This window comes from Tachyglossus aculeatus, chromosome X1 (genome assembly GCF_015852505.1).
Source record: "Tachyglossus aculeatus isolate mTacAcu1 chromosome X1, mTacAcu1.pri, whole genome shotgun sequence".
Lineage (NCBI taxonomy): Eukaryota > Metazoa > Chordata > Mammalia > Monotremata > Tachyglossidae > Tachyglossus > Tachyglossus aculeatus.
This window is the reverse complement of record NC_052101.1, coordinates 45,051,013-45,067,419: the sequence shown is the minus strand read 5'-3', so window position 1 is coordinate 45,067,419 and position 16,407 is coordinate 45,051,013. Positions and strand designations below refer to the sequence as shown.

The window sequence follows — 16,407 nt, the reverse complement described above, 5'->3', positions numbered from 1 at the left end:
TTTGTTTTTCTCCCCCACCTCCGTCCGCACCCTCCAGCCCCTCATCCTGGTATGTACAATAACAGCACCGAGAAGCAGCATGGCCCAGTGGCAAGAGCATGGGCTTGGGAATCAGAGGACGTGGGTTCTAATCCTGACTCTGCCACTTGTCTGCAGTGTGACCTTGGGCAAGTAACTTAACTTGTCTATGCCTCAGTTCCCTCATCTATAAAATGGGGATTAAGACTGTGAGCCCGATTTGGGACAGAGACTGTGTCCAACCTGACTGCCTCGTATCTACCCTAACACTTTAGAACAGTGTTTGGCACCTAGTAAGCACTTAATACCATAATTATTATTTATAGCACTCCCAGGAAAAACAGGCCCCACCCCACCCCTATCCATTCAGTCCTCATCTTTAGTCTTTTCTGATTGGTTCAAGACATTTAGTCATTCCCTGGCCGTGAAGTCCAATCACGTCCATCCCTCACTCCGTTTCCAAGCCCACCTCAGGGTGCCCGGCTCTGACAAATGACCTTATCTCTTCAGGGTGACCCATCACCAGAGTGAGGTGAGAGCAGCTGCTTCTTTCAGCCCCTCGAGATGTGTTGCCCTTAATCGGCCTCTTAATCAACATGTTCTGATTCCAGGTGCAGCCACCTAAGGGAACCAAATACCTCAATACTGTGAGTAAAAAGGGAACACCAGGGCCTGATTCACCTTCTAGGGAGTGGTGGGGGTGAAGACTTGCTGGACAAACTCATGCTCAGAGGGTGAGCACCACTGATGATGATGATGATGGCATTTGTTAAGCGCTTACTATGTGCAAAGCACTGGTCTAAGCGCTGGGGAGGATACAAGGTTATCAGGTTGTCCCACGGGGGGCTCACAGTCTTAATCCCCATTTTACAGATGAGGGAATTGAGGCACAGAGAAGTGAAGTGACTTGCCCAAAGTCACACAGCTGACAATTGGCAGGGCTGGGATTTGAACCCATGACCTCTGACTCCAAAGCCCGTGATCTTTCCACTGAGCCAAGCTGCTTCTCTCACACAATCATCCCTCCACACAGGCACGTGCAACACTCCACCACAGCCTCTGATTTGTTTGCGGGTGTTCCCCTATAATTAAAGCCCAGCCCCACCCCTGGGGCCGTGTCCAGAGCACTGCAGCCATGGGCCTGCTCACCATTCCCAGACTGCAGCTCTGTACCTGAGCTTCATAAGCTGCAGTTATCTAGAAGCACCTCTTTTCTCCCCCTACCCTCTAAAACCCCAGAATAATTGGAACCTCCTCCTCTCTCCTGGATTCAGTTTCACAAGGTTCCATGCCCTTTTTATAAACCTGTTAAGAAGGCAATATCAACCCTTTGTCTGGCTTCCCGATGAATCGGGTCTTGAACAACCCCACCTCTGAGGAGGACTGTAGATCAAAAATCCCTCCCCTTGACCAACTCCTAAACCAACTCCAACTAGACCCACCTTCTGGAGGGGATTAAGGTGGCCTGTGTCTTGCCTGACTGCCACCTAACAGGCCATCGTATTGACCCATCACGGATTCTCGTTGTAATGAGTCTACCAAAGCTGTTGTATTGTACTCTCCCAAGCGCTTTATACATAACTCTGCCCTCAGTAAGCACTCGATGAGAAGCAGCATGGCATAGTGGATAGATCATGGGCCTGCGAGTCAGAAGGTCATGGGTTCTAATCCCTGCCCCACCAAGTGTCTGTTGTATGACCCTGGGCAAGTCACTTCAATTACCTCATCTGTAAAATGGGGATTGAGACTGTGAGCCCCACATGGGAAAGGGATTGTGTCTAACCCGATTTGCTTGTACCCATCCCAGCACTTAGTACAGTGTCTGACACGGAATAAGGGCTTAACAAATACCAAAACTATTATTATTATCATTATTATTAAATACCATTGATTGAGTTAACAAGCCAGTTGGAGTTGGGAAGGGGGCATTGATGGTCATGAACCAGGATGTTTGCAGGAGGAAAGTGGGAGGAGAAGTACTTATCCTTCCTAAAAACACGTGAGCATCCTCTGTAGGTATTGTTCATCCACAAGTTCAGTACCAGTTCCCCCCTCTATTACCTGAGGAGAAGGTCATGTCCATAGAGTAACTGAGAGAAGAGAAGGGACAACATCCCTAACCAGCATTTTGTGGGAGCTATGTGAAGACAGAAGACAGGGAGGTTTCTAGTTCAGCTCGCTCTCGAGTTTTCCAACACGGAAATAAACACAAGGCAGGCTGGAGCAGTTACTGCCAAAAACAAAATGAAACAAAAAAACAAACAAAAAAAAACCAAACACGAAACTCAAAATAATGTGAAATTTAATAAGAAATGAGTACAAAGTGAATGGGAAAGCAACAAAAATGGTGTGACGGAATGAAGCGGTTTGGGAGAAGAAGTATTTTAACCTTACAAATCAGCAAGTCACAGTCCCTTATGTCAAATTATTCCTATTTTTAACTGCAGACTCTGACACTTGGCTCTTGTATGCATGCACATGCACACACAACACACACCCACACACACACACACGTGTGCACACATACACACAGCATGCATGCACGTACCCAGAGTCTACAAAATGAGGCATCCAGTCAATGGAGTTTACACGTAACAAATGCTCTTAGTGAAAGATATGGTAGCTTAAAGTATCAAATGACAGTTCCTAGAAAGGCCGACCACGTACAGATGTATTTTAAAAACCAAAGGGGCTGGGGTGGGGGAGTAACGGTCAAGTTGGAAACACTTCCTTTCTTAACCTATAGGGAGAGATAAGTCTTCAGCTTGGTTTCAGGTTAGTGTCACATCACGTTGGAAGCTTGTTAAATAGAAGGCAAGTTTCTGAGCTTACCTTACAAACCACAAAAGTTGGCCTCAGTCAAAAATGGAAAACGACAATGGAAGAAGTCCCAAACACATATATGCTGAAGCAAAATGCTACACAGAGAGGAGCAGACATTCACTAGGTGAGAATGAGCAGTCACGTGTACCAACCACATCACAGAAAGGGTGAGTATAGAGCGTGAGGTGACCTTGGTGGTCCCTTGAATGAAACGTCAATGGGAATTTTGTTACATATGGTTGGAGTATCTTCATCAGAAACATCTGGAACGCGTGCACTTGTGGGCAGCCAAACAGGCTGCTGTCGTTTACATAACAATCCAATTCGTTCACGTCATTCCAGACTTCAATATTGTCCACCTCTGAAGACAAACAATATCGACTGACTCGTCATTAGTCTTTTCAGCCAATCACCATGCAGGATTTCCATCCTTTGAGGAACTACATGCCATACTATTCAAACAGCTTTTCTACAATAACATATTGGCCCGACACACACAATAGCCTGACATACATAACATAGAAGCCTGCTTAACAACTTGGTTTGGCTTTCCTTTACAATACATTTAGCTTAGCGTGGCACTGATTTAGAGTTAACAGATCTCAGCAAACTCTTGAATACATTGTAATACATACTAGCTTAAAGACATCAAGACCCCTCCCAACACCCCCACACAGACAGCTGTCTTACATGTACCAGTAGAGTGTTTCATTTTGTTTTCCTCGAGGTCCTCAGAAGTGTTGAGAAACATTGCAACAACTATTTTGGAGTGATTCCTATAAACCACAGATGTCTCCTTCAGGAGACATTCAACCTGAGCGTTTAGCGAAGATGATGGGTCCTGTAGTGAAATCTGAAGGCTCTTCAGTTAACCACAGACAAATGCCGCTTCTGAACTGAGCCAGGGCAGAGGTTGTCTCTGCTAGCTTGTTATTAAAATCACAAAACCAGACCTATGGTAAACCGGGGAAAGCATAATCATCGGATCTGGTTAAGAGGTTTTTGTTTCAGATGATATCCACGATCTGACCGATGGCCCTTAGTTGGCAGAGAACACCTGAACAATTAATTCTTTAATTCTACAGGCACCAAAGTAGGAGTGGGTTTAGTTTCCTTTCTAGCTAAAGGTCCAGGAAGCTTGACATAGCATCTGAAAACTGGGGAGGGCAAGGCAGACCCTGCTCCTTCCACGATGGTCCCATTCTCCCCTCTCAAAGGGAAAAGTTGGAAACTAATGGCTATTCTCAGAAAGTTGTTTTGGGGGTTGTTGTATGCGGTTTTTTGGTTGTTTTTTTTTTTAAAAAAATGAACAAGCATCTTCATAAGTTATTCCAAACTCAATTAGGAGGACAAAATTATGGCTTCAGGGGGAAAACAACCACTGTAATCTTCTAACAGCTATTGTTCTTCATTATGCGCATTTGTAGATGGCTTTGTTATTTCACCCAGATCTGCTTTTAAAAGGGAAGGTAGGTTCATTTCCCAATAATATATAACAAAAGGGTAGATTGACAAATAGAATGACTTCACCTCTATGGTTATTTTAGAGATCAAGAATTAAAAATTTTCCAAAAGGTGATCCTATTTTATGTTACAATTGTAATAGTAAAGACATGAAAATCTCTGTCATAATATGTAGTTTATTACCTATCTCTGCGCAGGTGTAGATATGGAGCGATAGGTTATACACACATGGAACGTTTTTAGAGCAACTTAGTTTTTAAAACAGGGGAAGATTGTTATTTATAAAAATAATAGGAGGGGGTGTTATTCGACTTTATTTGTGCCGAGATGAAAATTTAGAAGTCCCTTTTAAGATTCTCATTACTGGAATTAATCTCAGGGTTAGAAGAATTAAAAGGAATTTCACTCCGTGTATCTGCTAGTGCACCTGGTAAGTAGCCATCTTGATGCTGAACAATTAAACCCAATGGAGCCGGACTCACGAGGCGTCTTTAAAATCGGACCCACAACTGCTCAATCAATTGATGGTCACACTATAAATGGAAGACCACCCACTGGTTCTGAAAAAAAATAAACCTCGTCAGTGCTACGATTTCCAACATGAGGTTTTGAGTCTGCATACAGAATAAAGGCTGTGCACCTTCTCTGAGGCTGACTCGGGTCGGGGTGCCGGGATGGGGGGGAGCGTGCGGGGAAGGGATGGGGTCAGGGGGTGATCCCTTAACTAGGCCATCATGGGCTTGGCTGTCAAGTGTTAGGGTGTAAACACGAGCTGGTTACTGGCTGTCTCTTTGGATCCACTCACACAACGCTATGACAGAAGAATCACAAGTTGGAAACTCAAGCAACTTAACACATGACAGTAAAAAGTCCATTCTCGACATGTGCGTGCTTTAACTGAAAAATAAAAGCAAAAACAAAAACAAAAACAACAACACCCATTAAAAGATACACACAAAGAATCCAACAGAAACAAAATGCAGCAAAGGCGGACAGTGGGAAAGGAGAGTCAGTTTGGGGGTTTTGATGACCGAATAAGAGAATCTGCTTCTGTTTGGGGCATCTTGGGCTGAACGTCATGATCTGGTTGGGAGATAGTTTTGCAAGAAAGGGATTATTAATTATTGACTATTTCACCAAAACGTACAACTAAGCAACGCCGTTTCAAATTCAATTCAACTGTCATAGAAAAATGAGTGATCTAACTGTTAATGAGCTTAAGATACATCGGATTCTGGACCGAGGCTGGGGCTGGTAGGACTCTGTGTCCCCTCTTTCCAGCTCTTTCATGTTGGATCGGGGTTGGCCCCACTTCCTCCCCACCACCCTGGGGTTTTATATCAGACCATCTGTTTGTCAGCTGGCTCGGCCCCTGTCTGGGACTAACTGGCTACCACACACGCTCCAGCCTGGGACTTGCTGTGTGACCTTGGGCAAGTCATTTAACTACTCTGTGCCTCAGTTGTCTTGTCTTATGCCATCGAGTCATCTTCGACCCATAGAGACACCATGGACACATCTCTCCCAGAATGCCCCACCTCCATCTGCAATCGTTCTGGTAGTTCCCTCATCTGTAAAATGGGGATTAAGACTGTGAACCCCATGCAGGACAAGGACTGTGCCCAAGCTGATTGCCTTGTACCTACCCCAGCACTTAGAACAGTGCTGGGCACACAGTAAGTGCTTAGTAAATACCATAATTATTATTATTATTTTTTTTATTTTTCAGCGTCTGGCTCCTGCAGCCGAGTCCCGTGTCTCTGAAGTGGCTCTTGTGTTTACAGCCACCTGGAAAGGGACACAAAGGCCCCGGAACGAACTGTGGGAAGGGGGTGTCGGGGTTCCCTGGGGATCTGTTTAGCTTGTTATGGGCAAGGAACATGTCTGCTTATTGTGATAATGTACTCTCCCAAGCATTTAGTACAGTGCTCTGCACACAGTAAGCACTCAATAAGTATGAATGACTGACCAGTGGATTTCTTCTATTGGTCCCACATGATGCCATTATGTTACTTTGCACAATCTGCATAAGGCAAATAACATAACGTACACCTGTGATTTCCATCAGGAAAGAGGCTTCTAGTGCTTTTGAAAGCCAGTGGTAGCCACTCTACCTCCCCAGAGTTCCCAGTTCCCCTATAATTCCATTGGAGGTGACCTGCCAGGGTCCCAGGCAAGCCAGATGTTTCAACAGCACCCCCGGCCCTCCAGCCTGGGGGACCGGGAACCAAACTCAGAGCCTGTACGCCTGGGCCCCAGGTAGAACCGCAGAGGGTGGCCTGCTAGGAGCAGCCATTTCTACTGGTCAAACTGACTCAGCTTTCCACCATGTCCGGTGACTCTCAAAAAATGGAGGTGTGCAGAGGTCTGACCCAGCTCTGAGAAGCAGAAAACAGCAGCCAACTCAGGAAAAAGGCAAATGGGAACAAAGAACTGCCAGGTCAAAAAGAGAGAGAGAGAGAGAGAGAGAGGGAAAGTAAAAAGAAGTAGCCTATTTTGCTCGGATCCAGCAGAGGTCGAGGTTGTCGCCTCAGTTTCCCTCCTCTCTGGGAGCTCTATGGCCTAAAGAGCTCCCTCAGCCTGAACACTTGGCTGGAGATCACCAGTGGACAATGCCCTTACTTAGCATAACCCGCTCCACCGTCAGCCTCTTCCTTCAGGGACTAAAGCTCCACAGACACGGGAGTGGCTGGGACGGGAGGCCTGTGATGGGCTTCCTGCTTTGAAATTAATTTCCTTTCATCTAAAGGGACCCACCAGGCCCCATTTCTTCCCTATCCCCTCCCCTGGGCACATCCTCAGCCTCCGGTGCATAATGTCTTCCCACCCTTGGGAAATCCTTTCTCTGGGACTTTCCACAGACAGAGTCTTCATCCTTGATGTTTAAATCAAGCTCGAGGCTGAGCCGTGATTTCCCATTTCCAATTACCTCTTGGAATTGCCATTTTTCCTAGTGGATTTACTAATAAATTTGGAATTTAATAGTAAAAGGCTCGGGGCAAAAACCAGATTAAAAAGACGCTTAATAGCTCTCTAGGCATTCCACTGTCTCAGCTGCCAGGAATTCCAAAAGACAGAGTGACAAGTGGAAACCCTCTCACTAGGGGGAAGAAATCTTACTGTTGAAAATAGGTGTTGAGTTAACATACACAAAAAACAAACCGAGCTAAAAAAGAACCAAAATCCCACACCCGTAGAAAGTTGAAAGCATGGCGAGCGGCCAGAATAAAGGCCAGACAGAATGAAATCATGAAATTCTCAAGACAGAAAGTGACTTGTATCTGTTTTGGGTTTTTTTTTTTCATTAAGCCTTTCCTAGCCCTTTTAAGTATCTCACTAGAGAAGTTAAGACTTCCTTGGGCTTAAATGAGAAAGGCGTCCCCTAACAGCGGAAGGAGAAAGACCTATAGGCACAATTCTGGGTGGAGAAAACTACCAAGGCTTAGCTTGGGGAAAGGGAGATCCAGGCGGGTTTTTGACGGAGTGTGGGAGCCAAATGAAAACAGCTCCCATGAGCAGTGTCTCAGTCACCCTCTGGACTTGCCCACCAAGCTGGTGGTGAAAGGGCAGACCTCTGGATCTTTAAGAGACGCCATTGATGGACTGATTGATCAGCACCAAACCATCACCTTGAATTAGTGTCTGAGTTTCAAGTTCCATTGCCGCCCCCCATCCCCGCTACACTTAGACAGCATCTTCACCTTTCATCCCCCAGTCCAGAGGGGAGAAGGTCTGAGAGACCAAGATTGTGATCCTATGTCAGGCCAGGCAGAGGTCCAAGTTAGGCCCCGTGGAGACACCTGGTTTCTGGAAGGAGGTTTCAGAAATGCTCCCGTATTAAAACTTTTCTAAGGAGGAGGAGGCAACAGCATGGCTTGGTGGAAAGAGCACAGAACTGGGAGTCAGGAGTTTCAGGATCTATCCAAAATTCTGCTCCTAGTCTGCCGAGTGACTTTGTGCAAGTCCCTTGGTCCCTCTGGGACTCCATTTCCTCATCCTGCTCTACCTTTTAGATTTTGCAGGCAGGGACTGTATCTCATCTGATTATCTTGTAACTACCCTAGCCGGGTTCTCGGTAAATGCTTAATGCACACCTGACCCTGCGGATGAAGAGAGAAGCAGTTGTAGTCTAATGGAAAGAGCTCAGTACAGCATTAAGTGCTTAGTACAGTGCTCTGCACCCAGTAAGCGCTCAATAAATACAATTGAATGAATAAATGACTGGGTGCTAACCCCAGCTCCTACACTTGCGTGCTGTGTGACCTTCGGCAAATCACTTAACTTCTCAGTGCCTCAGTTTTCTCAACTGTACAACGGAGATTAAATGCCTATCCCCACTTTTACTTAGACTGTGAGCCCTACATGAGACAGGGACTGTGTCTAAATTGAATATCTTGCATCTGTCCCAGCAATATGATCAGTGCGTGGCACGTAGTAAGCGCTTAATAAACACCACCATTATTTTCCCCGCTCTTCCTCTGTTTTATAAAAGGTATTTGTATTGCTGCCCCTGCAGGGTTTCACCAGGGGTAATCCTGAGACCTGAAGTTCACCCAGGCCTCTGTACCTTCACTCAACCGATTTCCCTGAAAAGACTCTGTCTCTCCCTGCAGCACCCAAAGAGTGCCAGTGGTTTCTAGGAACCGCCCCCCTACACTCCTCCCCCACCACCCCCCGCCTGCCCTGACAGATTGTAAGCTCCTTGAGGGCAGAAATCATGATGTCTACTAACTCTATTGCACCATACTCTTCCAAGTGCTTAATACAGTGCTTTGTGCCCAGAAAGTACTCAGTAAATACCACCGATTGATTGATTCTCCCCAGCTCTCTGCCCAAGAGGGACCAGGTGAATTCTCCTGTGGAAGCATCTGTCTGCCCGAGACAACAAGTTTCAGGGTCCAGAGGTCAGAGACCCAGCCATAGCCAGTGTTTCTCCTCCTCTCAAGACTGCTGCTGATCTTGCTCCTCCTTCCTCCACTCACCCTCCCCCGACTCAGGTTCAGAACACCTCAGGGACCACCGAAGGTGGCTGCGGGGGGGCAATTTGTCCTCCTCTTTGCCTACCCCTCTTTGGTAGCCCAGTAAGGCACGGGAGGGTCCTTCCACCCACGGGGCTACGGAGCATGCCCAGTCTCTCCAGAAGCACCCTAGGTAGAGGGTCCAGGGAGGAGAACCCGGGGGGCCAGTCCACTTCTAACATTTTCTGCCATTCTCCCCTATAGGAACCACTAAGGCAAAGATCTCTGTTGACTACAGAAGCAAATCTAGGCAGAAAAAGAGAGTTTAAAGAGGATGGACCAGATGAGGGGAATCCAAAGCCCTAAGGGGTAAAGTGAATTACACCCAGGAGAGCCAAAAGTCCATCCTACTTACTTTTTCTTGTCTTTGTCCTTTTTCAGGGGCTGCTGGGAGGTGGCTTGCAGGGACTGAGATTGCAGGGTTTCCACAGCCACTTTCCGCCGGTTGAAAGCGTTCATCTCCTCCTCCAGCTCCCTTCTCTTCTCCTCCACCTTCCTCTTCTCCTCCTGGTGTATCCTCTTTAGGTGCTCGAACTTCTCGTGGAGCTGGAGGGAAGAACCCATGGGCAGTGGAGGCTCTGGCCCACCCGCCCCTCGCCCGCCCCAGAGGTCCCTCGGTCGATGGGGGACTGGACTATAAGTTTGTAGTGGGCAGGGAATGTGTCTGTCATACTGTTCAACTGTACTCTCCCTAGCGCTTAGGACAGTGCTCTGCACACGGTAACCACTCAATTCATTCATTCAATCATCTTTATTGAGTGCTTAAGTTGTAAGCATGACTAAACTTGTTGTAGTCAGGAAATGTGTCTGTTTATAATAATAATAATAATAATGGTACTTGTTAAGCGCTTACTATGTGCCAAGCACTGTTCTAAGCACTGGGGTAGATTCAAGGTAATAGGCTTCTCACATGGGGCTCACAGTGTTACTATTTTACACATGAGGTAACTGAGGCACAGAGAAGTTAAATGGTTTGCCCAAGGTCACACAGCAGACAAGTGGCAGAGCCGGGATTTGAACCCATGTCCTCTGACTCCCAAGCCCGTGCTCTTGCCATTAAGCCATGCTGCTTCTTTTATAGTGTACTCTCCCAGGCGCTTAATACAATGCTCTGCACACAACAGGCGCTCAATAAATATGATTGAATGAATAAATGAATGACCCACAGGCGTCTCCCGGGGGAAGAAGTCGGCCTCACCCTTGAGCATGGGTTTCCATCTGGGCTCGGAGCACCCACCAGGATTCGGTCACCCCAGCTTGGCCTAGCTTGTGAGGAGCCCTCCCTCACCCCTACATCACCAACCTCCCAAACCACCCCTCCGCCCCCGGCACTCACCTCCCTCTCCTTCTCCTTCAGCTCCGACTCAGTCTCTTTCACTTTGTTGACAAACATTTGCCTCATTTCCTCCTCCTTTCGCTGCAGCTCCCCGAGGAACTCTTTCCTCTTCGTCTCATATGTCTCTTGGAGGCTGGACCGGCCCAGCCCGAAAGACAGGGAGAGAACCCGGAGAGGGTTGGGGGGCGGCAAGGCAGGATAGGAAGGAAAAGGATGGACAAAAAGGTTGAAATTTGTTTTGCTTGTGGGGTTAGGGGGCATATGTCAGTCTCTACAGGGGTAGTGATCCACTAGCTTACAATTCGCTAGATTCTAAATTCCTGGATGATGGGGATCGCATCTACTTTATTGTTCTCTCCCAAGTTCTTTGCAGAGTAAATGCTCCATAAATACCATTGATTGACTGATCAAGGGGTCAACTCTTGGGTATTTCAGTGTCTCCTTCAGGCTAGTCGGAGAGCCCCACAGCCTTCACGGTGAGGCTCCCTTCCCTGAACCCCCTATGGGAATACCAAGTCACCCCAACTTTTGCCTGAGACAAACAGAGCTACGGGGACAGGGCAGTTGGGATTAAGGTGGCCGTTTGTCCGGTTTTATTCCTGATGGTCGGGTTTTCTCTCTCAACGACTAGAACGGCATCTTTACGCACGTCTTCAGCCCCACCCAGCCTGGAGGCAGGGGGTTGGCCCGAGTGACTTCCTGACCTCCCTCCCAGCCTCGGTGAGTCACCTGAACGGCTGGTTGTCCGGGTCGGTGTCCTTGAAGCCCATCTCCTCCAGCTTGCAGCGCCGGTAGAGCTCGTAGTGGCGGGTGTGGGTCTGCTCCCGCAGATCTTCCATGTTCACCCGGATCAGCATCTCCCGCAGCTTCACAAAGTCACAGTGACTCTCGTTCTCCACTGGGGAAAGGGGCGGTGGAGACAAGCGGTGGCACTCAGCGGGGCCGGTGAGGAAAGGGGGGGGGCCAAGTGGAGGGAAGAGTTGTGGGAACTTTCCTGTCACGGTGCCTATCAATTTTGTCATTTAAGCGCTTACTACGTGCCAGGCACTGAACTAAGCACTGGGGTAGATGTAAGTAAATACGATTGAATGAATGAAAGTAAATTGGGTTGGACACAGTCCCTTTGCCGCAAGGGGCACACAGTCTTAATTTCCATTTTACAGTCGAGGTGAGGCATACAGAATAATAATAATAATGGCATTTATTAAGCGCTTACTATGTGCAAAGCACTGTTCTAAGCGCTGGGGAGGTTACAACGTGATCAGGTTGTCCCACGGGGGGCTCACAGTCTTAATCCTCATTTTACAGATGAGGTAACTGAGGCCCAGAGAAGTTAAGTGACTTGCCCAAAGTCACACAGCTGACAATTGGTGGAGCCGGGATTTGAACCCATGATCTCTGACTCCAAAGCCCACGCTCTTTCCACTGAACCATGCTGCTTCTCAGAAGTGAAGTGACTTGCCCAAGGTTACACAGCAGACCAGTGGTGGAGTCGGTATTAGAATCCAGGTCCTTCTGTCTTCCCAGGGAGCAGCAGAGAATGTCATTCATTCATTCATTCATTCATTCAATCGCATTTATTGAGTGCTTACTGTGTGCACAGCACTGTACTAAGTGCTTGGGAAGTACAAGTCGGCAACAGATAGAGACGGTCCCTACCCAACAACGGGCTCACAGTCTAGTAGGGGGAGACAGACAACAAAACAAAACATGTAGCTATCCTCTTGCTAATTCCGGACATCTCTGCCAAACTCACCCAGGGCTGCCCCATTGCCAGATTCAGACAATGCTCAGAAAAATGTTGGCTGAGCCCAGGAGGGTTCTGCTCTCCCGAGATTGGAGGGATGCAGACGGTGGGTGTGAGTGGGGAAGCGGAGTGGGATTGTGAAGAGGGGTTCCCTTCCCCCTCACCCCTCTGTTGCTGGCCTCACTCACCTTGAACGACCCCCCACGGGTACTGTCGAGCCCGCACCAGTTTGTTCCCGACTTTTACCTCTTCTGTGCTGCCAACCACGGCGAAAGGTAGATGAGCCTAGAATGTGATAGGGGCTGCATGAGCTGCACGTGTGGATGAGTCCCCCGGGCCCCTTTGGGGGGTGAACCCAGTCGGGGGACTCTGTAGAGTGGCAGCCCATCTGAGGAGTGGCAGGAATCCGCTCTCCTGCCTACAGACCATCCCACCACCAGGACCTTGAATCAACATGACTCCACCCTGGTTCACCCAGACTCCATCTGCCATGGCTGGGGCCATTCCAAAACTGAGGTCTCTGCCCCAGTGCCTGGAGGTCTAGCCACTGGGTATAAGCTGACGGAGGGAAAGGGGGTGATTAATGCCCTTCGACCTGTTTGGATGGTCTGTTGGTGGGGAGACTGTCAGGGGCTTGGGGCTGGGGCCAAGGAGAGACAGGCAGGTGAGCTGAGGAGGAAGAATGAAGCATCTTTGAGGTCGGAAAATGTATGTCTTGCTACTGTCACACTCTCTCAAGTGCTCTGTACAAGGTCTACCCTTTAGTAAGTTCTCAGTAAATGTTCTTGATTGATTGTAAGCTCCTCTCTCTAGACTGTAAGCTCCTTATGGTTAGGAAATGTGTCTAACGCTGTTGCACTGTACTCCCCCAAGAGCTTAGAACAGTGCTATGTACGCAGTAAATGTTCAATAAATACCAGTTTGTAGGAGCAGGCCTAATGGATAGAGCACGGGCCTGGGAATCAGAAGGACCCGGGTTCTAATCCTGACTCTGCCACTTGTCTGCTGTGTGACCTTGGGCAAGTCACTTAATCAATTGTATTATTTGGGCCTCAGTTATCTCATCTGTAAAATGGGGATTAAGACTGTGAGCCCCATGTGGGACATGGCCTGTGTCCAATCCAATTTGATTGCAGCACTTAGTACAGTGCCTGGCACATAATAAGCACTTAACGAATACCGCCATCATTATTAGGAGATGACGGGACTGGGATGAATGACTGAAGTGGCAGAGCCAGGATCAGAACACAGGTCCTTGGATTTCCGGTACCATGTTCTTTCTACTAGGCTACACAGCTTCTCACAGGCCATGCTGCTTCTCACACAGCACTTAGCACATTATCAATAATATTACTAATACTTTTATTATTGTTCACCTTCCCCTTCCTACGAGGCCACTGGGTTGCATATGTCTGAGGATTCTGCTGCTTGAAAGGACCCTGTCCTCTTACCACCTCCCCACCCCACCTTCTCTGATGCAGCCACATAGACCACCTAACTGGAAAGCTGAGGGAGAATCTGGTGGGACAAGTGGAAAGGAAACAGATAAGAAGCTCGAAGGTGGCTTCTTGGGAACCCCTTGATCCCCCCAACCTAGACCTCTACCTCTTTGGACTCCCAGCTTTCTCCACTTTATCCCAGGAGCCCATTGTTGAAATAGCCAGGGCCACTTAAACCCTTACATCCTGGTGACTGTCTCCTGCTCCTGGAAACAGACTGAAAGCTCCCTGAAGGCAGGAACCATATCTGCCAACTCTACTGTACTCTTCCAAATAGGCTTGTTGTAGGCAGGGAATGTGTCTGTTTATTGTTGCTCTCAGTGCAGTGCTCTGAACACAGAAAGTGCTCAATAAATACGACAATGAATGTATGAAGTACTTAATACAATACCCTGTCAATCAAGGGATTTACTGAACACTTACTGTATGCTAAGCACTGCATCAAGCATCAATAAATACCACATACTGAATGACTGATGAATCAGACAGTGAGAACAGAAGGCTGGGACACTGATCTCTTCGCTTTAGAGCAATTTGATGCTCCATTCAAACCTCCCTGAGGGCAGCCTCTCTGGCCAGGGTCCCTGGGAGATAGGACCCAGAAGTCCAATTGTCTGGTTTATAGCCGGGCCAGCCCTGTTCGGGTCAGATACAACCTCATGTCACCCAGCCTCCCCCGCCATCTTGGGTGTCCATCGCCAATTGTCACGGCCTGGAAGCGACGCCTGTGTCCTTGGGGACCTGGGAGGGGAGCGTAGCAGCTCTGAAGCCAGTTAGGTTCTGAGACTTTTTGCAAAATACCTTTTCTTCTTTCCTTTATGGCACAATTACATGACATTCTACAACCTAAGGATTGCACCTCTTTTGCTTCCAGGTTGGCGAGGGGTGATGAAACCCGGGACAGCCTGGTGCTTATAATAATAATCATAAATAATAATGATAATAATAATGATGATATTCATTAAGCACTTACTGTATGCCAGGCACTGTTCTAAGCACTGAGGTAGATACAAGATAATTGGGTTGGACACAGTCCCTGACCCACATAGGGCTCAAAGTCTTAATCCCCGTTTTACAGATAAGGGAACTGAGGCCCAGAAAAGTTAAGTCACTTGTTCGAGGACACACAGCAGACAAGTAGTGGAGGTGGGATTGAACACGGCCTTCTGACTCTTAGTGTTTCTGAGAGCTGCCGTGGCCACCCTTCGCAACTTGAACAGGGCAGGGGAGGTGGGGGAATGACTCCAAGAGAAGGGCAGGGTCAGGACCCGCTGTTGGGGTTGGTGTTCTGGAACCCTGATGATCTCCATCATGAACACCCATTCCTACAAGGCTTGTGATTGTTCCACGGCCTGATTGATTTGCAACTACTCCAGCTTAGAAGAGTGCTTGACATAGAATAAGTGCTTAAATACCACCAAAAACATCTTTAAAACCCCAGCAGCTGTTGCCCTGGGCCACACCCAAAGAGGCCCAGGCACCCGGCAGTCCTGGGTGAGCCATCCTCCAGCCTCGCTTCTGGAGATCTTCCTTCCCTGGGAGGCCTGGGCTGGGGATGGGGCAGGGGGCAGGGTGCGCCTGGCTCATTTGGGAAGCTGGGCCGCAGGCGGATGGCAACATGGCTAATCATGGGTGGTGGGAAGAAGGTGGGGCAGAAGACCGAACACGGACCCCGATCTCCGGTCAGAACTCAAAGGGGTTCAGTCTGGAGTCTGGTGAAGCCTGCCTACTCTCTCGTCCTCCCCGCTGGCCCTCTGGCACTGCGGCCCTGGCCCACCGGGCTCTTTTTCCCTGAACAAAGCTTGATTAAGGCCTCTGTGCTCCTCTTCCTGGCTCCTGCTCTCAGACTGCTGTCTCTTTCCCTGCTGGAGAAACCCAGGAAGGCCCCCAGTGGGCTCTGTGATATCTGTCTCTCCCTCTGGACTGTAAGCTTGTTATGAGCAGGGAATGTGTCTTCCAACTCGGTTATAGTATACTCGCCCAAGTGCTCTGCACATGGTAAAGCAATCAATAAATTTGACTGATGAACTGATTGACTGTAACACTCACAAGCACCCCTAGACCCCACCCAGCTCCAAACAACCAGGACACAGGAGTGGGGAAGGGGAGGCAGCCTCGAGTATCTGCACGAACTGAGAGCTCGGATCTGAGCACGGAAGAGCCCAAGGGTCAGTGAGAGGGAGTCTGGAGGTGTCTGTTCTGTTTTCCCCAGACCTGCTCTGGGCCGTGGCCCTTGAGGGCAGGGAAGAGGGGGAAGGAGTTGGTGGAACTGAAGCCACAACCTCACCACCCCTTGCCCACATCACCTCTCTGCCCTCAGGTTACAAAACTTTAATGCCCAATCAAGAGCCAGTCACATATGGCCGCTGAGCTCTCCTGGCACTTCCTGCGCCAGCCACCCAGGGCACCACACTGTGTGTCAATCAATGATGTGAGGCTAGTGTATGCCTCCAGCCCCGCTATTTGCTCCCCGTCGGGCCGGGCATCATTGGCCTGCCAGGA

General features: G+C 48.5%; 1 protein-coding gene across 8 annotated transcripts in view; it reads right to left on the bottom strand.

Annotated features, from left to right (window-relative positions):
* The window catches only part of SEPTIN8 (septin 8), an 85,584-nt gene that overhangs the window by 10,168 nt on the left and 59,009 nt on the right, over nucleotides 1-16,407 (bottom strand). For 4 of the 8 annotated variants that reach the window (XM_038772725.1, XM_038772724.1, XM_038772726.1 and 1 more), the window contains 4 exons: nucleotides 12,595-12,691; nucleotides 11,389-11,557; nucleotides 10,660-10,792; nucleotides 9,679-9,869 (listed from right to left, as the gene is read on the bottom strand). In XM_038772725.1, the coding sequence (XP_038628653.1) occupies nucleotides 9,679-9,869; nucleotides 10,660-10,792; nucleotides 11,389-11,557; nucleotides 12,595-12,691 (590 nt within the window). The other 4 variants (XM_038772727.1, XM_038772728.1, XM_038772730.1 and 1 more) reach the window with 3 other exon arrangements.